The following is a 27,786-nucleotide window of genomic DNA, read 5'->3' as shown; positions in this document are numbered from 1 at the left end:
GGCTCCCCTATAACCTTTAGGAAGCCAATTAGTTTTGTGGCCCTTGACTACTCTGCCTTTGCAGAAAAGAAAACTGATGCTGAATATATTTCCAGGACTAACCTGGATTTCCTTATAAATGCCCTTTCTGGTCACCAGGTTAGAACTGTGTGAGGCGTATCACGACCACCAATACATAACCCACATTTTCACAGTAGCTGAAGCCAGCAGAAATCTCACATCCAAGTATTTTTGAACTAAGTCTGGTGCATACTGCATAACTGACAATGCAGAAATCTCAGCTGGAAATAAAATAGGAAAAACAGGAATTTGATTTTTCAACTAAAACCCTCAAAAACCATAAAAAATTGCAACCAAAAAACTGCCAACATCTCTTGGGAAATAATAAGCCAGCATTTTCCTTAGCAGGTGTGAAGACTGATTGATAACTTACATTCAGGACAAACACCTTATTAATGAATATATACATATTTTTAATGTTTAAAGCTACTAGTGAAAAATCAACAGCCAGAAATGGTAATAAACTGAACCTAGCCCTCACCAGCAGCGTTTCACTCATATATCAGTAACAGCAAGAGAAACGCTTGCCTGGACAGAAGAACAATAGCTTGCAGCCCCTCTTTGGTGCCAAGGAAAATTTGTTACTCGCTGTTAAAGGAAGCCCAACATGGAGAGAGATAATTACTAGCTCTGCTGCAGGTTGGGAGAGAGCCCAAATGCAGGGAAAACAGCTTGGGCATCAGCGAATGTTATTTGTATATAGAAAACAAGCTCCCTGTTGGAGGAGATCAAATAGGTTTAATTCCCAGGGAATTAAAAACCAACAAAAAAACCCCCCATAAGTTGAAACAAAAGAGAGCACAGCATCAGGCAGATGGAAGATGTCAGGGCTGCGTTGATTGAAGTCGAGCATCACTCGTGTGTGACTCCTGCATCCTCCTGTGGTACCCACCAGAGACTGGCATGTCAGCTGGGCCCTTGGGTGACGAGCCAGGGACATTCTTCCCAGGGAAAACACCCGGTCCTGTTAACACCCCGAGCAACCCAAGGAGGTTTGAGGGAAACGGCCAGCCTCCCAGCTGAATTTCAAGCAGCCGGCTGCAGCAGTGGGAGAGACCCCAGCCGGGGTTTTGCTGCTGAATATTTCAGAGCAGATCAAAGCTATAATAAATTAAATCCACAATACCATCTGCCACCTTCAGAGGTTCATCTGAAGCAGCATCTCTGTACAGCACGCACCTTCCTGCACAACAGGATCTTGCCTTTGTTCTGTGCAGGTGTTTGTATAGATGCTCCCTTCCATCCAGGCACATGGCAGGGAGGAGATGTGTCAGCCTCCATCCCACAGCCCAGAAGCTTCCAGCACGGCTCTGCACGGGAAGAAACTGTGCCCAAAATGGGAGCTGCAACATGCACTGCTCAGACCGGCACGGCCTCTTGTACCACCCTGCAAGGGGCTCCCAGACTTCTCATGGATCCCACGCGTGGGACTGAAGCCTGGAGGACATCAAGCAGGGCAAGAGCAGCAAAACCACCGGCCTGAAGCCCTGGAGACATCCATCATCCATCAGCCATGGCAACGGCAAATGCCACTTCACCCCTTCCTGCAGCCGGCTCGGTCTCCTGTCTCCTAGGGTGAACGCTGCTCTTACAGAGTTGACACTCGCGTGGTGGCACAGCAGCTCCTCAACCAGGTGACAACGGTCAAATCCATGCCTCCTCTCTACCCAACCCTCTCCCATGCCAGTGCTCGCACAGAGGAGGGACAGCCACCTCCAGCGATGCCAGCAGTGCTAAATACTCTTCACTGGCGTTCACGCCACGTACAACCACCAAAACCGACTTGCACCTGGCTTCCGTCACTGCAAACCCAACACAGGCTGTCAGCACGTGCAATTTTGCTGTTTCTCCCAGTTCACCCTCTCAGCTATTTAATCCTCTTCCCTGCAACACCATCCTTGTGCTGCAGCACATAACCAAGAGGCACAGCTACACAAAGATCCCTCACCCCAGATACATCACATACTTCCAAGTCAGTTTTGATGCTCCGAAGAGGTGCCTTGCACAGGTGGCAATAAGAAGCTCTTCAGGAATAAATGGGACACTCCGTATTTTTTCCCCGTTATCGCAGAGCAATAAGTTTGTGGTCAGAGCATCCATCCACACATCAGGATGTTGCCCATCTCCCATGGTTTCAGTGGGAACAAGCTTTCAGATGCCGAGCAGAGGGACATGTCTCCCCTTCCACAGGAGAGGGAAAGCTGGCAGCACAGGCAGGCTCCGCACTGCCGGATGAGACAGTGCAAGAACAAAAGCAAAGGTTTGGTGAGGAAGAGCTAAACACAACCCCTACCTGATTGTGTTCGTGAGACGACGAGCCCTTCCCTCGGGATGGGGAGCAGCTGCCATCAAGCTGCTCGCTACAATCCGCCGTCCACTGTAAAAGGGATAAAAAAAGGGATTGTGTAAAATAATAGCCGGGCTGCGGAAAACTGCTGTGTCAGTCCACAGCACACAGCAAACACCGTCCGGCCGCGGGCATCACTGTACACGTGCACCCCCCCGCCTCCTTTTTGAGGATCATCCCAAAGGCTTTGGCTTGGAAACGCTTCACCCGCCGATGGGGAGCAGAGGAAAGATGCAGGAACCATTGCAGGAAGCCACCTGAAAACAACACTTTGCAATAAAATCCATTCCCAGTATTTCCTTACAGACTCCAACCGTGTTTGGTATCTCAGGCGTCTGGTACATACCAGAGCAGCTTGACTTGATTACTCTTTGCCATAGAGTATACCATGGAAAGCTGGAAAGTTTCTGCTTTTCCCAACTCTGTTTGCTTCAGGGACAGATATGACTCCTGAATTGCCAAAAAACTCTGTCTTTATTTTAAACAAAACAGAAAACAGAGCTCAAAGCTGCAGGTTTGGCCACTGCTGTACGCCGCAGCTGGGATGTGCAGCCTGGATGGCAGCCCTGCTGTCACACTGGCTTCGCCCCATGGTGAAGGACATCGGCATCAGGGGACTTCCCAGCCACAGGGGATCATGACAGCTTTCCCCAAGGTTTAGACAGCAAGACACGCCCACCAAAATAATTCCATTTGGGGTCATTTAGGTTTTTTTCCCCCCTCGGAGAAATTAAGGGCTGCATTGTACTGTGAAAAATAAATAAAATTTTTAAAAGTAATTTTCACTAGACAAACATGAAAGACGCTGCTTAATCCTAAAGCTGTTTTGTCACCGCCCCCCCAAAGCTGAGACTGAACCTTGGTGAGTAGCCCCATTTCTGAGGTCTTTCATCCTGGAAGTGCTCAGCTGCTCCTGAGACACTCACCGCCCGGATGCCATCACCAAGGCTGATGTACCAAGAAAATGAAAAGTCAATTCCATTCAAACACCAACTACCTTCTTGACAGGTATCGATGAGGCCACAAAATAAGAGGAAGAGCCACCACTAGAACTGCCCATGATCGCTGCACAGCTCTGCCCTCATCAGAGAGCCCGTTCTAGCTCACCAGATGGAGGGACCTCAGCCTCGCCTTTAGCGAGCTCTTTAAAGAGCTGCCCATCACTCTCCTGCCACCTCTGCTGACCTACCTGCAGAAGCTCATGGTGCTATCACGCTTGAGAGCTAGATCTATGCCTATCTCCTTTAACAATTCTGGGTGCAACCACATGCCTGGAAGCATCTCCCAAGGTGTAGCTCACCCATTATTATGCCCACAGCCAAAACAAAACTGCATTTTCCTTCTGACTTTCCTCTTTTTCCTGGTGGGAACAAGGTTGGAGACATCCCCACCATGGGAACATCAACATTTTGGGATTCTCTAGACTGGTGATGGAATCAGCTCCCCTGTGAGTGGTGTGGAGGATGAAGCAGTGTACAATGTGCCTTTCCTTCCTTCCCTGGCATGGAGAGCAGCTAAAAGACCTCTACAGCAAAACATATTCTTAAAAAGGTTCATTTGATTGGTAATTTCTTTACACTGAGCTAATATATAAAGGGATAAAGGGTCCAAAGCTCTGGAACAGATACTCAGCTCCATCAAACCTGCATAGCTCCTATAAATCAGATAAGCACTGCTGATATCAGATAAGGATGAGATCCTTCATATACAGAATCACAGACTGGTTTGGGTTGGAAGGGACCTTATAGACCACCCAGTCCCAACCCCCCGGCCATGGGCAGGGACACCTTCCACTAGCCCAGGTTGCCCAAAGCCCCATCCAACCTGGCCTTGAACCCTTCCAGGGAGGGGGCAGCCACAGCTTCTCTGGGCAACCTGTGCCAGGGCCTCACCACCCTCACAGGGAAGAATTTCTTCCTTATGTCCAATCCAAATCTACTCTTTTTCAGTTTAAAACCATTGCCTCTTGTCCTGCCACTCTAGACCTTGGTAAAAAGTCTCTCTGTCTTTCTTAGAAGCCCCCTTTAAGTCCTGGGAGGCTGCTCTAAGGTCTCCCTGGAGCCTTCTCCTCTCCAGCTGAACACCCGCGACTCTCTCAGCCTGTCCTCACAGGGGAGCTGCTCCAGCCCTCTGACCTCCTCTGGACCCACTCCAACAGGTCTATGTCTTTCTTGAGTGGGGGACCCCAGAGTTGGACACAGTACTCCAGATGGGGTCTCTGGGAGTAGCAGAGGAGAATCCCCTCCCTCGCCCTGCTGGCTACACTTCTTTTGATGCAGCCCAGGAGATGGTTGGCTTTCTGGGCTGCCAGCGCACATTGCTGGGTCACGTCCAGTTTTTCACCCACCTGTGTCCCCAAGCCCTTCTCGGCAGGGCTGCTCTCAACCCATCCATCCCCCAGTTCGTGGTGATGCTTGGGATTGCCCCAACCCACGTGCAGGACCTTGCACTTGGCCTTGTTGAACTTCACGAGGTTCACACAGGAGAGCAAGCTCTTCTCTGCTGGACTTGGGGACCCTGGCTTTTGCACGCTGGGGTGCACAGTGCAGGGGACAGGAGAAGCAGGCAGCTCTGGCAAATGGCAGGAGAGCACCTTGCTCTCACTACCCCAGCACACCTCCCAGTTTAAAGGCAAAACAAAACCCTAGGGAGGCAGGGCCTTACTGGTAAGCAATTAATAGACTTGAGCATGAAGCAAGAGACAAAATGACCTGCAACAAAACTCCTCTGCATGCTGGAGGAGGTCATGATCCTGCACAAACCCAGCCTGGACTCTGCCTTTCTCTCCATCATCATACCCCCGTCTTGGCTTTGCCACGTAGTCTTGTTAGCTGTTAAACTAGCATTAAGGCTTAACACGAAGTGTTCCGGGGATCTCTGCTTGGGATCAGTCTCCCTTACACCTTGTATAAAGAGACAAAGACCCAAATCAAACCAGCAGACCCCACCAGCAGCAAAAACACATCTCAGCTATCCAACAACAAGCATATCCTTACCCTTACGACCCTTCAGTCTTACTCTTATTGCATCCTCATAACCAGTATGTAAGTGGTCTCTAACCTAAATATTTTATCCTACCAGGAGCCCTGTGGGGTAGGAAAGCTGCTCTATCACAAACGGAGGATCACGGTAGCCTTACTCACCCAAGGGCAAAGACCAGAGCTCCCTGCTCCATGGACTCCTTATCCCTTTGATAGTTCACATCTTCAGCCCACATCTGGCACATCGTGGCACAAACGATTTTTCTCCGAACAACAACAGGTCAGGAGGTTTCATTTCTCCTTGTGTTGGACCTAAAATGTCCATTTTGCGAACAAACCTAACTAGGACCCTGTCATCCTAATGAAAATACCAAACCACATCCCCGCTAAAACCATGCCTCTGTTTGCTGGGTATTCCCATCCTCTGAAACACAGAAATTTCCTTCTCTGACATAACAACCATGATGCAAGAAAACAGGTTATTACACATATTAAAATGCCCACAAAAAACACAGTTTTGAGAATTTGGGGCTTTTGATTGACCTTCTGGTCTTGGTTGTTTCATGGACACCCCTGTGCATACGGATGGGAGAACACCTCACTGCAGAGCATCCTGCCGCTGCAGTCTTTGCAGCTCTTCCCAATCCCTCCAGGATTTTTCCACCCTGTTGAAGCAGCGTGCTGTCTGGGATCGAGAGAACCACCCTTCATTTACAGATGAAATGTTCTTCATTTATAAATGGGAACCTTGGAGAAGTCAAAAAGCTTCGGGGCACACACCTTAAGAACATGGAAAAACAGAATCCAGTTGGCGAGAGACCTCTACCAACCGGTTGGAGACCTCATATCTGGCTGAACAAGCAAGCTGCCCCAAATCCAGTCTTTTATTATGTCCTGCTTTACACCCCAATGCTCGAAAAGCTGCTTCAGCTGGATGTGCATCCCCAACCCAGGTGACAAGCCACTGGTGTCCCTCAGCCCCTCTCCCACCTCACACCGTGCCCTTCACCCACCTGCGAGACATGGGACTGTGTCTTCTCGCTCTCACCATCCCCCTCCGTTTTATCCGTCAGCAGCCCCTGGACCTGGTACTCCAGGACGTAGCTGTCGATGAAACGCTCCAGCTCCTCGATCTCCTGAGAGCGGCTGCTCCCTGCCTCTGAGGAGGCTGATGCCACCGATGAGTTCTCCATCCCTTCAGGAGAGACGCCGAGAACGGAGGGGGCCTGAGGAAGTAAAATTAAAAAAGGCAGGAAATGATTTCCCAGTAATCATAAAAAGGTTAAAAAAACAGTAGCCAAAGCCTGTCAGTTACCACACACAGGTTACTTTTGCTGTACATCCAGTAACATTATAATAATCCTAGGTGGTCACATACAGAGTTTCCATGTGTGCATAAAAAAAACCAAGTCCAATTTCTGTAATATTCCTACACCTGAGGACAATAGACATTTGCTTATCCTCCTTCTTAAAACCCAAGATACTGAAAACCTCCAGACACATGCACAAGAGAAAAACAAAATTAAAAAGCTTAATTTAAAAAGCCCACAGTATTAGCTGTGCTGGATAAGGATGATCAGCTGGGGATGACGGACAAAGGTGTGAGGAAGAGGATGATAACTGAAAAGCTTCTCTAGGACGGCAACAGTAAATGATGCTGAGTCAATGATGCGACAGGTAAATGGTCCACTGAGGAGGTCTGCATGAGGAGGTGAGCAGAGATCACACCAGAATCTATGTTTAAAACCTCTCTCTCTGCAGGAGAATGGCTCTGCAGAAGATATAGGGGGTTTATGATGCTCTCTTCCTTCCTATTTCTCCATGGCTGAATGCCAAGCACACCTTAAAGAAAAGAAACTATCAGCTCCTGGACCTGGGCTGGGCATGTTTGCACAAGAATTAAATTTTGGACCAGTGTCTTGTGGTAAGACTCTCACTCCTCCTTTCCTGCGGCTGGAGGGAGAAGACAGGGGAGCTCCCATCACATTGCAGGACTTCACCCCTCACCCTCTCCTTCACCAGGAACTGGTATTTACAGTCTGTTTTGAGAAAAACATAAAATTACCAAGCAAATTCGAAGTGAGTCACATGCCATCCGGAAGGGAAGGGAAAAAAAAAATCTGTTCCCAGCTCATGTAATTTCCAGCTCCTGAACTATTTCTCATCTGTCACTTCTGAACAATTGTGGCTTCATTTGGAAACTGCTGAGAACGAGCAGTTCTGGCCTAAGGATTTCATCTGTTCAAGGAATTATTCCCAAATGTGCCCGGACTGCCAAAAAGGCTCATTATGTAGATCAATATCACACATTAGCTCCTGAACAAAAATCATGTGGCGTATTAAAAAAGGCGAAAGAAAAAAGAAATAGACAAGGATAAAAAAGAAGAGCCCCAGAGAGCATGGAGCCCTGGAGGAGGGTATGCTTCTCCCCTTTTAGCTAATTATTGTCAATTACCAAATGGAAAGCACCAATTATTAAACAGAAAGTGCCAAAGAAAGAGTTGGGAGAATAGGTGGCTGCAATGAGTCCTGGAGGGCACGATGGCATGGGGAGGTGACCACATGAGGTAGGGGAGAGCTGATACAGGTGGCATCACTTAGGATGGAGCAAGCAGAGTCTGAGGGTATTCTCCATTCCCTGGGGCCACACAACACAAACCCAAAGGTTTTTTGCCTATTTTTATTGGTTTTTTGAAGTTGGCCCTAGAGGAAATCAAGCCCAGGGCACTGCCATGGGGATGCTTCCCCTTGAACAACCATGATAAAGCATAAACTAGAGCAAGGGCTAAGACATGTCTCCACTTTTGGGGTGGCAATGCATGCCCAGCAAGCATTTTGCTGATTAGCAACAGGAGAGACGGTGAACTGAAAGCAAATGGGTTTATCAGAAGTCACCAGGTCCAGCAAACAAGCACAAACCACGTATTTGAGATATTTATGGATCTCTAGTAGGAAACCCTAAAACCAAGTCATCTTGCAGTACCTTCACCTCTTTCTCTAATGGAAACCAGAACTTAGCAGGAAGAAAACTCCCCTATATTTAAGGGTAATGAGTTACCGCTTACACCCAAGATAAGATCATCATTGTACACAAAGACCCCTAGAGCAGATGTTCAGGCTTGGACAGATAGGAGACCAACAAGTCATGGTCTGTAATCTTTGTATGCTTATTCTGCACCAAATTGGTGTGAATCACGTAATGACACAGAGACCGGCCACCCGACATGGACATCCCAGCGTGCCGGCTGTGCTGGCGTCACTGCCAATACGCCACCATCGCCACACCCTGGGCTCCACAAAGAGGGTCAACAACCAGAGGAACATCTTGACTTTGTGGCATCTCCTGGCACTCCCTGGTAGCAACCAGCTCCCGGTTTTCTGAATTTGTCTTTTGAATTCCCCTTCTGACCACGCTCCTTTCCTATACCGGGGTTAATGGTTAGGACCACACGTGCCTGATCACTAGGGCAGCGAGGTCATGTCTAAACTTGATGCTGACCCTGCTTTGGGCAACTGGTTGGACTAAAGACCTCCTGAAGTCTTCTCCAACCTGAATGGTTTTACAGTTCCATGAGATGACATTCAAACACTTCATCACTTAAGAAAGCCTCCTCTGCTCTCTCAGTCTACTTTCAATACTTCTTTCTGAGCAGTGTCACCTATTTCAGATGAGTCTCTCTCAGTTATCATACAACTGCCTTCTCCAATTCCACCAGTCTGCCCAGAGACGTCCCAATGCTCAGATGAGGGTTGTTTTGGTCAACATCCTCTAGAAGCTTTTTCAAGGCAGGGCTTTTTCAGCTGTTAGCCATTGATTTCCAGGCTCTACCTTATTCTACCAAGTGTGAGATGCACATACATAAACATGCTTGACAAAACAAAACCAATATAATCACAGGTTTACAGAGGCCCATTTGCTGGGTCCTGCAAGCTGGTTCTTGGTTGAGGCAGCCTGGCCCTTCAAGAGGGACAGATTTTTGGAACACAAATGTGCAACACATATGGCGGCCCTTCCTCCTTGGCAGGGAACCCCTTGGGAAGGGAACCATCCACCTAGATCCAGACCAATTCAAGTCCACCTGTGAAGGTTTACTCTCCATACTAATGATAAACCTTCTCTCCCTTTCCAAAATTAACCCTCTCCACTGGGAAGGCGCCACAGGCTGGATGGTGCCCTGCTCTTCTTGGTGCCATGTGTCAGGAAACCTCTGTGCCTGGAGTAGGTTTCCCATCTCGCCTCGCCCTGAAAACATGTACAAACAAGAGGTTTTCAAAGAAAAACCCAAACCCACATTTGAGCATCAAAGCGGTTGATGTCTTCCCAAACTGGGCACAAACGCATGTTCTTGAGAGCTCTTCAGGGAGTGGTGATCCCTTAGATCTGTGTTGGCATAGTGCCTACCACCAAGGATTCCCAGACCCCAGATACCTTCTTTAATGATAATTAATAGAGATCAACCTCAAATATTTTTTTTTTCCCCCTGTTCCCTGCTCCTCCCCCTACTTTGTCAAAGCATGAAGTCTGTAAGTTTTGGGGGTCTGAAAATTACCTTCCAAACCTTTCCTACAAAGCCCATGCCACGCTCATTACTATGACCATAAAACAAGGAATCAGAAGCAGAAAAAGTCAATTGATGTGCAAACTGCTTATTATAACTTAGTAATTATCAGCATTACTGTAATGTATAATTATTATTAATACCTGTTATTTTAAAATGGGGTTCTTGCTCTAGCAAGATTATACAGTTTATGGCAATTACACAGTTTTACCCTTAATCAGCAAATAATAAGAACAAGCATTTTTTATGACATCTGGACATTCATTCCCCTTCTCCCAAAGGTGCCCTAGGCTTGTTGAGCTTGTGCAACCAAATGGTGAGTCTGATAGGTGAAGAGCAGCAATGGAGAAGGAACCCATTTTGGCCAAGATGGGTGGGAGACAACAGCATAGGGGAACTTGCAACCAAAATTAGGTAAGAAGAGGTGAGTCTACAATGAAAGGAAGACAGTCATGCAGAGACAGCAATGCATTTCCATCAGCTCACAGCAGTCTGGGTGAGAGGACTCCATACATACATCCTCCCTCAGGGAAGATGCTCCAGCCATCTACTCTCCAGCACACCAAGACAAAGCTTCTCCACATGGAAATAAGGAGGCACATGGAAAATAAGGAGGGGTGATTGGTGACAGCCAACATGGCTTCACCAAGGGCAATTTGTGCTTGACAAATCTGGTGGCCTTCTACAATGAGGTTACAGCATTGGTGGATAATGAAGAGCAACTGACATCATCTACCTGGATATGTGCAAAGAATTTGACACTGTCCCACATGACATCCTTGTCTCTAGATTGGAGAGATGTGGATTTGATGGATGGGCCAGTTGGTGGATAAGGAACTGGCTGGGTGGTTGCACTCAAGAGTTATGGTCAGCGCCTCGATGTGCAAGTGGAGAGTGGTGACAAGTGGCATCCTCAGGGCCTGGGGTTGGGACTGGCGCTGTTGAATGTCTTTGTTGAGGCCATGGACAGCGGGATCAAAGCACCCTCAGCAAGTTCCTGCTGACACCGAGCTGTGTGGGGCGGTGACACGCTGAGGGAAGGGATACATCCTGAGGGACCTGGACAGGCTGGAGAGTGGGGACGGGCAAACCTCATGGAGTTCAACAAGGCCAAGGACAAGGTCCTGCCCATGGGTCAGGGAGATCCCCAGCACAAATCCAGGCTGGGCGAGGGGTGGCTGGAGAGCAGCCCCAAGGAGAAGGACTTGGGGGGGTTGGGGGGTGGAAAACTGCCTGTGAGCCAGCAACGTGCGCTGGTAGCCCAGAAAGCCACCTGTGTGCTGGGCTGCACCCAGAGCAGTGTGGGCAGCAGGGCGAGGGGGGGGATTCTCCCCCTCTGCTCCACTCTGGTGAGACCCCCCTGCAGTGCTGGGTCCAGCTCTGGGGGCACCAACAGCAGAAGGACACGGACCTGCTCCAGTGGGGCCAGAGGAAGCCACAAAGATGCTCGGGGGGCTGGAGCAGCTCCCCTGTGAGGACAGGCTGAGAGAGTTGGGGGGGTTCAGCTGGAGAAGAGAAGGCTCCGGGGAGACCTTAGAGTGGCCTCCCAGGACTGAAAGGGGCTACAGGAAAGGGGGGAGGGACTCTTGATCAGGAGGTAGAGATAGGATGAGGGGGAACGGTTTTAAACTGACAGAGGGGAAATTTAGATGAGATCTAAGGAAGAAATTCTTCCCTGTGGGGGTGGTGAGGCCCTGGCACAGGTTGCCCAGAGAAGCTGTGGCTGCCCCCTCCCTGGAAGGGTTCAAGGCCAGGTTGGATGGGGCTTTGAACATGGAACAGCCTCCCTCTGCAGAAGCTTTATTCTCCAGAAATGCCACCACAGGGCAGCCACTGGGCAGCTCACAATTCACAGACAGTCTCCAGAGCTACCCTGACAGATCACTGAAAGCCTTTTTCTTGCCATATGGGATTTATCATCCCAGGTTTTTCTAGGAACACAGGATGCTTCCTATAAAAGGCAGCTGCAGTGCAAATTCTATGTGTACCAATGCAGTCACTTCCTTCCAGTGTCCCTCTCATATTTGCTCTCCCTGGGGAGTTTACAATAAATAAATTTTAAATACTGCTGCGATTCAGCAGGTCCTGTCTGCTCTGAGACATCTGGGACATGAATCTAGTAGCATCTCAGCAGCCCACAGATATATTTATCTGTGCCTGAATGGGATGATGGTAAAACCAAAATGAAGGGACCCCCAGTGAGACTCAGGGACAAGCTCCAGCCCAGCCCCAGCCAGCAGACACCACGTCCTGCCCCATGAGCAACCAACATCAATTTTCAAATCTCTTGCCCAGCCTCCAAAACCCACCGCACTGCTCTCCACTCCCTACAACGAAGACCTGTTGGACATCACCTCTCAGCGAGATGATGCCCTCTTCTGCTCGGTACCTCTCTGGGGCTGGGCAGAGAGGAACGACACATGGACAAACCCTCCATCATCACCTCCCTCACACCTTCTGCCTATTGTCTTCACCAAGCCAGGCTTTCTAAAACTGCTGCTGAAGTGCACAACGTGCACCAGGGAGGGTGTCCCTTCGGCCCCAGACCTGGGAGGTGAGGGATATTTTGGCCACACAGACCAGGGCAGAGCAGCTGGTGCAGAACAACTCTCCTTATCTGCTTCTTATCAGCACCTTCAGGTCAGGTGAAACCCTCTGCGTGCTTTGACTCACCATCCACCAGCTAACACTCTGGCAGCAGTACAGGCAGAAGCACTGTCTGCATTTGGGGTTTGAACTCCTGCCTATCAGCACGGCCACGGCCGGTGGGCAGGCAGCTCGCTTCCCAGCATCTCTTTTTAATGAGCTCCTTCAGCAGCAATATTTTCTCTCCCCTAATCCACCCCATTTCCAACAAGTAATTAGCAATGTGTCTTTCTAAAGCGGTGAGAGCATCTCACTGAATGAAACAAGCAGGTTATCTTTATTGCTGGCGGCCAGCTTTTGTATTCAGTAAACTGCAGGAACAGTTACTATGGAAAATGAAAGCAGTCGAGATGAACCATGGCTCCCCGCACCCAGGTATTGCTGCATCTCCACGAGCACAGATGAAGCATCACGTGTCTGGTTTGGATTTGCTGCTCCAAAGCTGCTATCTTTCCAGATGCCAAAACGTCAAGCACAGCCATGTAAATTATTATATCCTGGATCTGACTCTTTTCTAATTAAAATGTAAACACCTTTGAAAACCACACTGAGTGACTGCTGGCGGAGCTAGCCTTGGGCTTTTCAGATACTGATGCGTCCATGGCTGGCTGAGAGTTTTATATATTTCATCATCCCTCCAGTCTCAGGGCCAGTTTCTGGTACCTGGTGATGCAGAAAAGCCCAAGTGACAGGACAGGAGACCAACAGCTGGCACGTTGCAGTGCCATCCACGAGTCTGGCATGCAACAGAGCGGGCAAACACTAAAATAAACACAGAAATAAATGGTGGAGGAGGGAAAGGAGAGCACCAGGAGACTATCAAGTGCAAAAGGCCACAGAATACAACCCAAAACAGCCGCCTTGACACAGTGATCCGGCAAGGAAGGGAGAGAAATAACCAGAAAGCCAGAAATCATTCTCAGCCAGACAATTTATTACGCAGCTTGCTTCACCACAATAAGGAATTTTTTGCAGTTGGGAGGTGGTTTTTTTTCTGTTTAAACAAAACCAAAGCCTCGTCACCTTTAGAAACACAAAGTCTTTTAGTGTGTCAAATCTGTGCACAAGTTTGGAGCAGTTTCCCAACAGATGGGCTTCCTTGCCCAGGGGGAAGATGTTACCTTTGGTTTGTGATGGATGTTGCCAAGAAAAATAAGGAAAAGCCACTAAGAAAACCACTGTCTGAAGTTCAGAGGGTGAATGGAGGTGGGTTTATGGGCCATCTGATGGACCTTGGTCCCACCCCATGGTGGGATGCTCTACTACATGGGATGCCAGAGCAAGGAGTCTGCCGGAGTATCAGCAGCACTGCAGCACGACAGCAAGGCACAGTCCCCAACCCATGATCTTCATACAAATTCAACACATGGAAATACATCAGCATTTCTAGAAATAAAACCTGAAACAGGTCACAGCCTCCAAACACCAGCTCCTGAATCAAGAACAGCCTGAGTCTTATTTCTACATTGGCTGATACTACAAACTGTGACTTAAGTCAGACATAATCCATTTTCACATTCCCCTCCCTAAAAGCTAAGGGAACAAGAGCCCACATTACATCTTATCCTTGTTATTTTTCACCTTTACAAAGGAAACATTGCCAAATAAAAGTATTTGAAGAAATAGAAAAAAAATGCAGACATCACACATGCTCCACAATCTCCTCTTTGGAGCCACGCTGTTTCTCCTCCGAGAGCACACAGCATGACACCAGCAGGCTGGGCAGGACATGGCAGCTGCAGGAATTACGCTAGAAGACATGAACGAAGGATGTTCTCCTTCCAGAAGAGCTTGCACATGTACACTGTGCACACATGCGTGCCCCACTATGATGCACAACACAGGTAGCAGTCCTCACACAACCAACGCGTGTGTTTTGCCCAGCTCCTCCGCAATCCCAGGGGATGAGCCCTGATCCCGTGGAAGCAGCAGGCAGGGTGTGAAACTCCCCACACAGGCAGCGCTCTGCAGGCAGAGAGCACAGCCCACGTCCTAAATAAAAGCACTATAATAACAAGCTGATCCATACGCTTTACAACCGCACGTTTTGACCCGGTGCTTGCACGCCAGCCGCCACGTACTGTCTTTTGCAAATAACCGAAGGGAAACACCATTATCAGAAAGTAAATCTTTTCTTTCCAGGCACCCAGGCAATATAATGAGCACTTGGGCTGTGAAAAGCCCTGTAATCCTAAAAGACACATCCAACTCTAAGTTGAGATGTCAACCTGCTGAAGTAATCCACCCCACGGGTCGCTGCTGGCAGGGAGGGATGGGGCGGGAGTGGCATCCCCCGGTCAGCAGCAGGGCAAGCACAGAGGGTGCTTAATCCCTATTAAACCACACTCGTAGTTTGCTGGCAAAGAGCATTTTTGTGCCCGTACGCCAGCTTTTAGCAGCATTCAGAGGACATACCTTGGCCGCCAGCCAAAATGCTGGAGCTGCCACTCCGGATAGATGGAGGGGATTTTATCCTAGGAGGAGTCAGCTGGTCTTCTCCTCCTGGGAATCACAGACTGGTTTGGGTTGGAAGGGACCTTAAAGCCCATCCAGTCCCAACCCCCCTGCCCTGGGCAGACACACCTTCCACTAGCCCAGGTTGCCCAAAGCCCCGTCCAACCTGGCCTTGAACCCTTCCAGGGAGGGGGCAGCACAGCTTCTCTGGACAACCTGTGCCAGGGCCTCACCACCCTCACAGGGAAGAATTTCTTCCTTGCATCTCATCTAAATCTCCCCTCTGTCAGTTTAAAACCGTCACCCCTCATCCTATCCCTACCTCCCTGATCAAGAGTCCCTCCCCCCTTTCCTGTAGCCCCTTTCAGCCCTGGGAGGCCACTCTAAGGTCTCCCCGGAGCCTTCTCTTCTCCAGCTGAACCCCCCCAACTCTCTCAGCCTGTCCTCACAGGGGAGCTGCTCCAGCCCCCCGAGCATCTTCGTGGCTTCCTCTGGCCCCGCTCGAGCAGGTCCGTGTCCTTCTGCTGTTGGTGCCCCCAGAGCTGGACCCAGCACTGCAGGGGGGGTCTCACCAGAGCAGAGCAGAGGGGAAGAATCTCCCTCCTCAACCTGCTGGCCACACTGCTCTGGATGTGGTTGGCTTTCTGGGCTGCGAGCACACATTGCTGGTTCATGTCCAATTTTTCATCCATCTGCTTCCCAAAATCCTTCTCCGCAGGGCTGCTCTCAATCCCTTCATTCCCCAGCCCATATTGTTACCAGGGATTGCCCCAACCAGATGGAAAACCTTGCACCTGGCCTTGTTGAACTTCATGAGGTTCACATCCCCATGGAATCTCGCCTCCATCCCCACTGATTGCCTCCCTTCATCACAGCTTTCCTCTTCTTTGGAAATGAAGCTCTTCTGTGCAACAAGGCTGGGGGCTGGAGAGCCTCAGGTGCCCCCCATATTCAAGGTCTTTGAAAGACGAAATAGAAATGAGGAAGCAAGATGCTTTTTGCAGCATCAGCCACCTTCTGCACCATTGCAACAGAGAAAAGCAAATGAACCCTGGATTCCAGCTGCTCTGACCAAGGGGAAAAACCTTCCCAGCCTCAGATCTGGTCACTTTTGGACCTGGGTTACACAAGCAAGACAAGGAGCAGATTTCAAGGAGAGACAACTCCCTATGACTCAAGGTTGGCTTGTTCTTAGCAGACCCCCTGCCTCTTCTGCCTAACATGAGCTGCTCAAATGAAACTGGAAAGAAAAATCATCCAGTAAACCTCTGCCAGTTTGCAGAGGAAAGAGAAAATAAACAACTCACCATGCCCCTCTCTGAGCTAGTTAAACTCATCTGAAAGAATCCATGCAGATAAGTATATTCAGAGATTTTCTGAATCTTTAATTATCTTCAGTGCTAAAAAAAAAACACCTAAAAAACCCCACTTAGCAACACCCACAAACAAACAAAATTTCCAAAACCTGCCTCTGGATCCTGGACCCCCACTCCTCCACCACATTCAAATGTTCAAGTCATAAAATAAGCAGCAGATTGGCTTTTACATCACTGCTACCCCAGGAGCATCAGTCGTGGACCTCATCAGTTCCTGCACAGGCAGCTGCCACAGCACTGCCATCAATCAGATCTTCTATATATTCTCGTGGAAAAGAACAAGAACCGTGGAAATTGGAAATTCCATAGACGCAGAAGGAAAATAAATCCCTTCTTCATAATGCTTTTAATCTAATAATAATAAATTAAGAGGCAGGGAAGCAAACAAAGCCCTGGGGAAGCACAAGGGGGCAGGGAACCCTGTGGGGTCAGTGTTCAACACCACACGAGCGGGTCCACCATGGCACAGAGCTGGCCAAGGAACGAGGACATCGGTGTCAGAAGAGCTGAGATTTCCTGGACCCTGCTTCTGGCTTCCTCCCGATTTAAATGCACCAATATAAGAGCTGCAGCCGCTTGCAAACACAGGGAAAAAGCCACAGGCATCATCTCCCATGTCCTACCTACTTGTTGAACCTTCTGCTTGGGAAAGAAGGACACAGACCAGCAAGGTATCCAACTCTCATGCATTTAAGGACAGGTTTTTGACCCAGGACTGAGTTGGTTGGCAAAGCTTTGCCTTCCCCCAGGGCTGGACACAGTGTCCTCCTTAGTTCCTGCTCCTGGACACATGGACTGGACATCGTCTAGACAGCAGATTTCCATCCATCAACGTGATTCCATTTTGGAGAAGTGATTCTCACTCCAACCAGAGGGACCATCCTAATTAAACCTGGCTCCCTGAGACTGCTGTGAGCAAAAGGCATCATCTAAGAGCTCTTCCAGCATGGGAAGATGCCCTCGAAGATCCTAAATCCATTTCTCAGCCTACAAGGATCTCCTCCTGCACATTCTCCCATGTAGTTTCCCACAGCAATTAGGAGAGAAAACGTGACACCCAGCCAGACCCAGGGTTTGCACTGGGCTCCCAACAGCTGCCCCGGGAAGGGACATGACCTCAAGCCTGCCAAGTGTCCCACTGAGCTGAGGAATGCTGCCACGTGGCAGGGATGGGGTCCAGCTCCCTGTGGACCCACCACCCCACCATGCTGGCCAAAGCCACAGCAGCAGGTGATGCTCAGTCCTGGAGGGCTGGGTATCAGACTCTTTGCTCAAGCAGCAGGGACCAAGCCCATGGGCTCAACCCTCCTCTCAAATCCATCCCCAGATTTTAGCTCCTTCCAGCAGCTCATGAGACAGCTTGAACCAATTCACAAGGATAACATCCCCCTTAAGGAACCAGTCCCGCAAATAACAAGCAAAGCACCTCCCCAGACAGGAATTTTTGGGAGTTACTGGCCAGACACCAGCCTCCCTTTTTGAGGCCTGAAGTGCATTTTTTCGCAATCACTCCCAGACTAAAGCTCTGCAGCAGCAACACAGCCGGACATCTGCCCAAAAGCCCATCCCAGGTGGCCTCACTAAATTGCAGCAAGTGAGAGGGTGATAAGAAGCCAGCGATGGGGATTGGTAGAACAGCCTGCTGAACCCCAGAGGGTAAAGACACTGCAAGTATTTGCGCAGCCACATTTATTGCCCAGGGGACCGCTGGGTTTGATTAATAAGAGGTAAATGAAGCAGCTCAACTCAGCTGAGCCCCAGCAGGAAGACAGGGAAGTTTTCATTAATACAAAGCAAACGGAGAGACAGGTCTTCCAGGACATGATAGCTGACCTATTTTGAGATGAACATGAGACCAAGCGAGCTTTGGGAGTGTCTATTTACCTCCAGAAGCAGTAACAGTCTAGACGATTGGCCCAGATCAAGACAGCTGATGTTCAGCCTTGGGATCCACCAACCCTATATCCTAATGTTCCCTGCTGACAGTGTCCTTGACATCAGTCCCTTCTGCAAACCGCAGGTCTCAGATGCCCTGCTGAGCCTCAGCACTGCTGCCAGTGTACCGGGGACAAGAACCTCAAGCTAGTCCCAAAATGTGCTTGAGCTGCAACTTGTGTCCAAGGGCTCCACCCATCACAGACCCAAGCATGCCACGTGCTGCACATGTGATTGGGATGTATTGCTGGATCCTCTGGGCAAGCCACCATACCTCACTTCCTTCTCTTGTAAAAGACAACAAGCCCTGTTAGGACTTACCTTAAATGCTTGGCTTTCCCTTCTAGCTTGGGGAGGAGGAAAGAGGTCTTGGAGCCTCAAGGTGCTACTGCAGGGAAGGCATCACAGATCTAGAGGGTCTTTGATGAACATCAGAAATTTGGCCTTAGTTTTCAGAATGCCTCTGGGGTGACTGCACTGAGTTAATACCCCTCAGGACACCAGCTCAAGAAGGCACCGAGAGAAGCTTTTTCTTCACAAATACAGCTTGCTCAGGGATAGTGCCAGAAATACTTATTTTGGTAGGATTGCCTCGATCCAAAAGGAAACACTGTTCCTACCAGGCTGGATGACAACTGGAGGACCCAGAACCACCTGCAGACATCAAAGACCAACAGAAGGATCCATCTTTCAGGGCAGATGTGTCCACTCCAAGACCCCACTTGCAGTGGAAAACCCACCAGCCGTGCTCAGGACTGACTCCCCCACAATAACTGGGGGACCTGCAGGCATGAGGACAACCCAGAAACACATCCACAAACAAGTTTTACACTATTTTTGTTCTTTTGTTGAAGGGTCCTTCATGTCCCTCATGAAGGTCTTCCCATGATGACCTCCACCATGTGGCAGCCCCACCAAATAAGGCTGCACGGACTGAAGGAGCTCATGTCAGGACATGTCAGCATCTGAGAAAGTCCTCTCCTGTGCCTCCCTGCACTGGCCAACCTCTGCTTACACCCAAGGGATTAACAGCCCCAAAGCTAATCATAACGAGAACGTGGGGGGGAGGACTGCAATTGCAGCAACAAGGAGCAGCATCAGCAGTTTCAGCAGAAACATCATAGCAGGGCACCTGCTATTCACGTACCTTTGACCTAAGAGGTGCAAATAAAGAGCCCAAACTATTTAGCTTCGGAAAAAAAAAAAAAGAAAAGAAAAGAAGTAACGGAGAATTTGATTAATCAAGAGACTGTATAACACTATATACCCAGATGGTATCTCCTATGAAAGGGCCTTGCAGGTGGAAGACCATCACTGCTGGCTCTCGGATGCCTGTACAGCACAGGTCAGATGAAGGCATCTGAGGGATCTTTATGACCCACCAAGTAAGAAGCTAGGCTTAACAAGGGACTGGAAAAGGCACTTCTGGGAGAAATTATACAACATGAATGATCAAGAAAATGAACTTGCACCTAGCCCTGAGTTACTGCAAGCACGTAGTGACTTCAGAGGAAGATGCAATGAATGCCAACATAACCACAAAACACTGGGGCTCGGGGCAGGCTTCCTCCACTCACACTAGAGCTTGCTTCAGGGATTTTCCCTCCTGGAGGGACCTCGAAGAACCTTTGTGCTTGCTGAGGACCCCCAATCCATGGGGTCACCCTGCTGCTGGTGAGCACCCCCACATAATCCATGACATCCAGAAGAAGACCAGTGCCCTCCAGCATCAGGAACTAGAGGTGACACCTGGCACTCAAGCGCCATGTGTCCCCTCCTTTGGCACAGACAAGGGTCATATTTCTCCCCTGCCACAGTCACCTGAGGAACTAAATCCACCTTTGCAGAAGCAAAAGGCTGAACTCATCAAATAAAAATAAAAAATAATAAAAATAAATTATTTTTTTTAAATCACTTGTTTGTCAGCAACCTAGCTTTTGCTTGGTGAGTTTTAAATAGTTTTAGTCAAGCCACTGCAGCCAAAACACTGCGAAGAAAATGCTGGAAAAAGTTCTTCCAGGTTTTTTTTAGGGTTTGGTATTTTTAAACAAAGGATTTTTGCTTTTATTTCATAGTGACGTACGCTAAATTTCCACAGCTCTCCATTATGGTGTAAAATACTTAAAAACAGATTTAATTTTGGATTCAATAAAGGCTCTTTGACTTGACATTATTTTGTTTCCTGTTTTAACAAAATAAAAATACCTATTCTAATTGACCCCAGCTAAAAGTCCTCTTAACCCTCACAACCATCCCTACTACCACGATTTTTCTACAGCTAATTAACTGGGAAAAAAATACAGTTAGTATCAATTATTTGTTCTATGGGCTGATGCTGAGGAGTATTAAGAGTATCTGAGGATAACTTGGGGTACCCACCCAAAGGATGCAGCAATGCTCCAGGCCGGAAGACGTAATTTCGAGTGTTACTGTAATTCACATGTATGTTAGAAAGTCACAGGAACCTCAGGAAAGTTGTGGGGTTTTTTAAAGAAGAGGGTAATAAGGAAAATGGGAACTCATATCCCCCCAAAGAGGGGGACTGCTGCAGTCCCAATTCTGCAGGCAAGCTGCGATGCAGGACACAACCCAAGTGCCAGCCCTTTTGGGCTTTATCCTCGCAGCAATGCCTCTGCTTTGGCTTGTTCTCAGCTCCTCCACAAGCTGCACTGCTCCAGGAGAAAATATTTACTCTATGGAAACTATCAGGCATTGTACAAGATAACACCCAGGGCTGCAGAAACCCCAACGCAGATAAAGCCTGGATGATGCTGGGATGGTGCCCTGCTGCATCCTCTCCTGCTCCCTTTCAGGTCAAACTGGATCTTGTTCATGACAAGGGGATAAAAAAAAAAAAAAACAAACAGGTTTTCAGGATAATGTTGCTGACTTCTTGTTTTTCAAACCCTCTGCCACCAAGCCCCTGCGGTGCTGTTAACCTCTGCTGATCCCATCAGGTGGTTTAACTGGGAAGCTTAGCAGTAAGCCCTGTCCCTGCAAGGAGGCACCAAGTTATACTGGGTTATTCTCTGCCCGACGGGGACTGCAAAGGCTTTCAAATAGCACAGGGATAATCCCAACTTCAATTTTCAGGATGAAAATTAAGTTGGTGAATGGTGGGAACTCACCCCAAGATGCAACGTTTTGTTGTTGCGTTGGTTTTGGGCTTTTTTCTCTCCTGGGCTTTATTTTATTTATGCTGAAGTAGCTGTTAAATCCTCATAACATGCTGCAAATCCCTGTCTTGCTGAAAAAAGAATCTGGCACCTTTAAAAGGTAACTGGCCTATATCTCTACCCAAATAAACACCTTATGGAAAGGAAAGGGGTCACATAAGGAAGGCAGCATCTGCAGAAGGCAGAGCAGGACAGCTGGAGGAGTCTGGCAGATGAGAGAAAAAATGGGATAAGGAACAAAAAAGTGGAATAGGTAACAACAACAAAAAACGGGTAGGGAGCAACAACAACAAAAAAGGGATAGGGAGCAACCCTGCATCCACGAGCAGGGCAGAAGGTGGCAATGCAGAATTTTCATCCAGTAACTTCAGCAGCCAGAGGATTTCCACTGTAAAGAGAATGCATGTGTACAGGGCAGGAGGAAGAGGAGGGGGTCACAATGAAGAGCAGGACTGCAAGCAAACGCATGCAGGGGGGCTGCCCAGAAGGTCTGGCAGGCTGGGGCCACCAAATCTAGCAGGTTGGCCATCAGAGCAGGAAGGGCAGTTCACAAGTATTGCACTATATCTGGCTACAAACCTTATTCTCTGGCTTTACCTAGGCAGAGTGAACAAACACCTGAGTGAATGAATAATATTATTAAAAGACAGATGAGAAATCAAACAGCAGCTTGGAGAAACCAGGGAAGCCTCCCGAGAGCCAAGGAAACCTGCACTATCTAGGGAAGAGTGAGATTATAATAATTAGGTCAGCTGGCGATAAGCCTTCTCAGTGCACGCAGGCACACACACGCAGCTGCCTTGTCAGAAAGTGGTGATGTCCCCAAGGAGCTGAGAAACCCAACAGTGATACACCAGGGGCATGGAAAAGACTGGTAGCAGAAAGCTTTCTCCAGCAGCAAACCATGGCTGCTGCTCACCTCAAGGTCTGAGGATCGGTAGCTGAAGCACAAGAAACTCTGACGGGGTGTTAGAAAATTCCTTCACTGTGAGTGTGGTTCAGCATCAAACAGGTGACCCAAAGGGGTGCGCAGTCTCCATTCTTGGAAACAGCATCAAGACTCAGCTGGATGAGGCCCTGAGCAGGAAGGTTTGATGTAGAAGCTGGCCCCACGCTGAGCAGAGGGCTGGACCAGAGGACCTCCAGAGCTTACTTCAACCCTGAGTAACTCCAGGATCTTGCCTAGGGAGACCTTCCCTTAGGCCAGACTTGCAGGACAAAGCCACCAGGTTTCACCTCCAGCTTAATCAAAACCAGAAGAAACTTATTCCCAGCAGGAAGTGGCTGGGAAGTCCCGGCTGACCTTTAGGAGAGGTAGCAGAGGTTGACGTGAAGCTCAAATACACAACAATCACTCACAGCAAGCAAAGCCTTCTGCTCCAGGAGGCAAAGAGGATGGTCCCACGCAGCAAGCGCTGGGCAGGGTTTGTACGCACTCTTCTGTGTAAAAAGGGAACCGGAGGCTTTCTATTACCCATCTCTTCCTCCCTGGATGCTTTGACATCAGCTCTGCCCATCCTGGCAGCCTCAGGGCTCAAGCACTTGGAAGAGCCACAGCTACAGCCCCAGAGCAGGAGCTGGATCAAGCTCACATCCAGATGTTTGACACCAGACCAAGAAAACAGGAAAGGAAGACCAAAGAGGAGGATGTGCTCACTGCCCTGACCCACCTTCTCTCTTCCTCCCCATCTGTACCACGCAAGAGCCACCATCTGTCTCTGATTCGGTCATCCAGCACCGGGGCCCAACCTCCAATCCAGAAAACAGAAACCAGTCACCTACTGCTTGGGCTTTAGGGTCTCCCTCCAGATGGTGACCTGAATCAAACCCCCATCTTCCAAAAGCCACTTGGTTTTGTTAACAAGGGAGGCAGATACTCCCTTCACTGGTCTCTCCAAAATTTTTTCTAAGCTGCCTCCTTGTGAACACCTCACCAATACTCCTGCTTGTCCCTTCGACCCACATCAGCTCCCTGGACAGCTCAGGGCAACCCACACACCAACCAACAGTATGAGATGCTCTTGGGAAGCCTCACGCTTTCCAACCACACTGCTGTCCCTCCAGCAAGCTCTGTGGATACCAGCAAGCTTTTCCCACCGGCCAACTCCTGAGTCCTCCACAAAAACATGAAGTCCTTCAGGACGCAAGTACTTCACTGATTGATAATCCAAGTTAAACCCAATCTTCACACAAGAGCACCATCCCACAGACTCAACCATCCTGTATATGCTTCACGCAACCATGAAGTTCCTGCAGTCACAACACTTCACCAGCCAAAAACCAGCAGCCCCCCTTAAATATACATATTTTTCCAGACTCCGAGGTCATGCAGAAGACCCTCATGCACAATGATCATGTTCAGCCTGCAAACTCCTCTTGTTAGCTTCCCAACCAATGCTCTCATTTGGTTATATACTCCGATCTCCCTCTAGCGCATTAGAAAACAGCAGCTACAGTTTCTCATGTACTTTGAATCAAAGTTCACTGCTTTTTTGTTAAAATAATTGGCTAATCAAACCCATTGCTTCCCAGCTGACATTCCTCCTAATCCTTTAATCAATAGACAGAGATGCTCAGAAGAGAGCTAATACGGCCTGAGCTGAGTGTAGGTGCTGCGAGGACAAGGTTACAGCTCTTCATTCGTGTCACTGGATGACGTGGAAGAGACCTGGGAAGGGAGAGGCTGGAAGCACACAATGGATGTGTCTACTGTAATAAAGTGGATAAACAGACAGAATTAAGGCAATAACTGAAAAATTAAAGTCTGAGGCTTATTAGCCTATGGAGAGAAGGAGAGGAAGGCTTTACTGGCTGACACTTCCCATCAAGCTCAGTGTAATGCCTGTAGACACGTGGAAAAGGTCAGAAGCATTAAGGGACAGAGGGGAGGACTCGCCAACAAATCCACCTCTTGACATCCAGTTAGATGGATCTGAGAGTCACACCACCAGATGCCTTACAGCTGCCACACTGCTCAACTAACAGCCTCTGACAAGCCCCATGATTTGGTTGGATTTCTTAAAAGAAAAGAAAAATATGGAACATAAGCAAGCAAAACCCAAGTTGGGTCACTGAAGCATTTCTAGGTGATGACCAACTTTGCAGCACACCCTACACCTCCACGCAAATATTCACCTCAGCTGCTAAAATTCCACAACTCCTCAATTACAAGCTTTTTCACAGCATCAGCCACCACCTTATCATGAAGCAAGTTTAAAGCACTTCCCATAAAACTTGACTTTTATGCCTGTATTGTCTCAACAGGCAAAACTGAACAGAAGAGACAACGCGATGCCCCCAGGCACCCACGCTCCATCTGCTGCAATGGGCTGGCCCAGGGCAAGGGCCACGGGACTTGAGGAAGGAAAAGATCTGACATGGGTATTACAAGAAGCAATAGGCTTAGGTTTCTGGGGTTTCTTGTAAAAATATCTGGAAATTCCCAGAGTTTACATTTACTTACTAGAAACAGCTTAACCACCAGCATACCCACGAGTGTACCACCATATTTACTGACTACCAGACCAGAGAGATGGCTTCCTTCCAAAGTGCCTCCTTCACTTTTCCAGCCAGCTTTTCTCCTTGTGTATTTATGGCTGGCACCACCAGGAGAGAGCCTCCTCCATGCACTTTCCATGGCAAACAGCTCCTCGAGAAGGTAAGTAATGCAAGGGGCAGGTAAAACCTAAGTCCTGCAAGGGTACCACACCTTCTCCAGAAACATCTGGCTGAACCAGACAGGTCTGATTCAACAGAGATCCCAATAAAGATCAGACGTAACTTCTGAGTCCTGGACTCTGCTCCTTACACCAAGATTCTGGGCTAGTCAAGACCCTCTTTTGGGACACTCAAGACGCCTTCTTTGTTACCAGCAAACCACATGAGCTGTTTAGTATGAGGGCTCCCAGGTAGCCCCTATGCACAGGAAGTACCTTAGAGGTGCTTCAGCCACACTGCAGAAGCTTGATCTAGCCCTGCTGAGCAAGTTTACTATTACCAAGCTATTAAAAGCTCTCTTGACACCGATTCCGTGACATGAGACCACCACCCACCATGCCAAAAGGCCTTGCTTTTCAGTTCTTCTCAAGCACCTGGCACAACAGGGTCATGATGAAGGTCCATATCAATAGCTACAATCCTAGGTGACAAATGAGGTGTTAATATACACAAAAAAATGCTTGAATCTTGTGACCACCAGAGAAGTCCTTGCTCACAGCACCCGAGCTTCAACAAGGCCATGTCTGGAGTTACCAATGTTCTCCCAAAAGCCTGTGAAATTCACCACTCACTGAAATTCAACCACGTCAAAGTGGGATCAAACTCCGCTGCAGGCACCACGCAGACCAAGAGTGGGGATAGACCTATCACCATAAGCTACTAGAGGAACAGTGCCCAACCTTCAGCAACACACTCTCACAAGACATTGCTCCCAGCCAGAGCCAAGCCATGAGCTGAGAGACCACCCGGGAGAGCCAACTGCTGGCAAAAGACAGCAAAGGCACGGGACTGCTGCCGAGGAGGTAAGATCTCCATAACAAGGATCCCATCACACACATCCTCAGCAAGGATCCCACCACATACAAGTTATTACTCCTGAGAGTAAGAATTTGAGAGAAGATAAAATTTGAGAGATGAATAGTTTGAGACAAAAATAATTCCTACTCCAACAACTTTATAAAACAAAGGAATAAGTGGTGTGTGTTGGAATTGCCTGAGCAGATCAAAATTGCTTTCAGGGTTTGAGTTTCTGGGTTTTGCAGGGGAGAGGAAAGGTTCTAGGGGGCTTGGGAGTTTCTTCTTCTTTTTCTTCTTCTTTTTATTTTCCCTTCTCCCCTTTAGAAAGAAGCAGAGTTTGCAGCCAGCTGTGCTGGCTTCCAGGATAGGAGAACAATTAACCTGAAACGAATGCACTTTTTTTTCATATAGTACATGGCACGCCAAATGCCTGGTATCACTTAAGAGTGTCAGACAATTTAGTGACTCCCTCACTGAGCAGCAGCATCTGAAAGCCCTGCAGAGAGCAAGTGAAGCTTCCTCCCCAGTATTTAGCAGCCAGTTCAGCTCTGCCATGAAAGGCAAGCTGGCAGCAGTCCTGCATGGAGCAAGCGTCATCCATCATCCACGCAGACCTCTCCCATCAGTGCCCGGGTGAGCACGGCATCCTTCAGTGGTGTCGGCAGCATGACCGGAGTCACCTCCTCTCCCTGGTGAGTCCGTGCCATCAAATCTCATCATTTTTTTAATAGTACGACTAGGCTAGCCCCCAAAATTTCATCTGGCTGGGCTTGCCTGCCTCTCCGCAGATGTCTACGCTCACAGATGAGGAGCAGGAGACCTGGAGCTGGTGCAGGTCTGGCAGCGTGTCCTCCTCGCTGCATTACTATCCTCCTGGCACAGGGAAAGCTCCCACCGACGGCTTATCCTCCCCCACTGTGCCCTTCCCCACCAAAACGTGCGGTGGAGAGGCAGACAGGCTCCTGCTGAATGAAGCGAGCGTAACTGGAGGTGCTCAAGGAAAACCTCAGCAAAGCCAGCAAGGGATGACTGTGCAAACCCGAGCAGGGGAAAGGCTGAGTCACTTCCTCCCCCAGAGCCCTAAATAGAGAAGAGCGTAAGGAAAATCATTCTCTGAGCTGACAAAAAAGGAAGAGAATCCCCTGTTTAAAAAAAAATAAAAAAAATCAAAGTGCATACATGACGGCAGAAGGGGAATGGACAGAAAAGGCAGCCTCGTGCTGCAGCTGTAATGGGAAAGGCTGTCAAGAGGGGCAAAGCATCATTCTCGGATCCTCTGGGGACCGGGGGTTGGCTAATCACTTTTAACAGCAGCTCCAGCTCCAAGGCAAGTTCATGGACCATCGATGGTGCCGAAAAGCCACCGCACTGCTGCCTCGCCTCCTCGAGGCGATGATGTTGGCCGTGACCTCGGTCTTGATGGGAAAATGCAGTGAGCCTGGGCAGAGCCTGGGCAAGCTTTTGGGAAGAGAATTTATCTGCTCCTCAGTGTGCAAATGTTCTATGCGAGCTTCTAGGTGGTAGCATGTGACATGTCACTATTAGGAGCAGTAATGGTATTATACCCAATTATCCATCCCAGCAGGTACGTGGCAAGGCTAAGCTGAAGGCTGGAAAACCTTTTTAAATGGTGGAATACTGGTACAGGCAGGAGACCCTGGAGGTAAATCAGCTTTTCACTGCAAGCTCATTGGTCACACACAAGCACAAAGTCCTGGTACAACAGGGTGGCAGCAT

At 48.8% G+C, this 27,786-nt stretch overlaps 1 protein-coding gene across 3 annotated transcripts in view; it reads right to left on the bottom strand.

Annotated features, from left to right (window-relative positions):
* Positions 1-27,786, bottom strand: part of CTIF (cap binding complex dependent translation initiation factor) — a 146,696-nt gene that overhangs the window by 112,461 nt on the left and 6,449 nt on the right. For all 3 annotated transcript variants that reach the window (XM_074812782.1, XM_074812783.1, XM_074812784.1), the window contains exons 2-3: positions 6,402-6,614; positions 2,354-2,437 (exon numbers count right to left, since the gene is read on the bottom strand). In XM_074812782.1, the coding sequence (XP_074668883.1) occupies positions 2,354-2,437; positions 6,402-6,581 (264 nt within the window). In that variant the 5' untranslated portion in view covers positions 6,582-6,614. The remainder of the gene's footprint in view (positions 1-2,353; positions 2,438-6,401; positions 6,615-27,786) is intronic.

Source organism: Strix aluco, chromosome Z (genome assembly GCF_031877795.1).
Source record: "Strix aluco isolate bStrAlu1 chromosome Z, bStrAlu1.hap1, whole genome shotgun sequence".
Taxonomy (NCBI): domain Eukaryota; kingdom Metazoa; phylum Chordata; class Aves; order Strigiformes; family Strigidae; genus Strix; species Strix aluco.
This window is presented reverse-complemented; position numbering and strand designations above follow the sequence as displayed.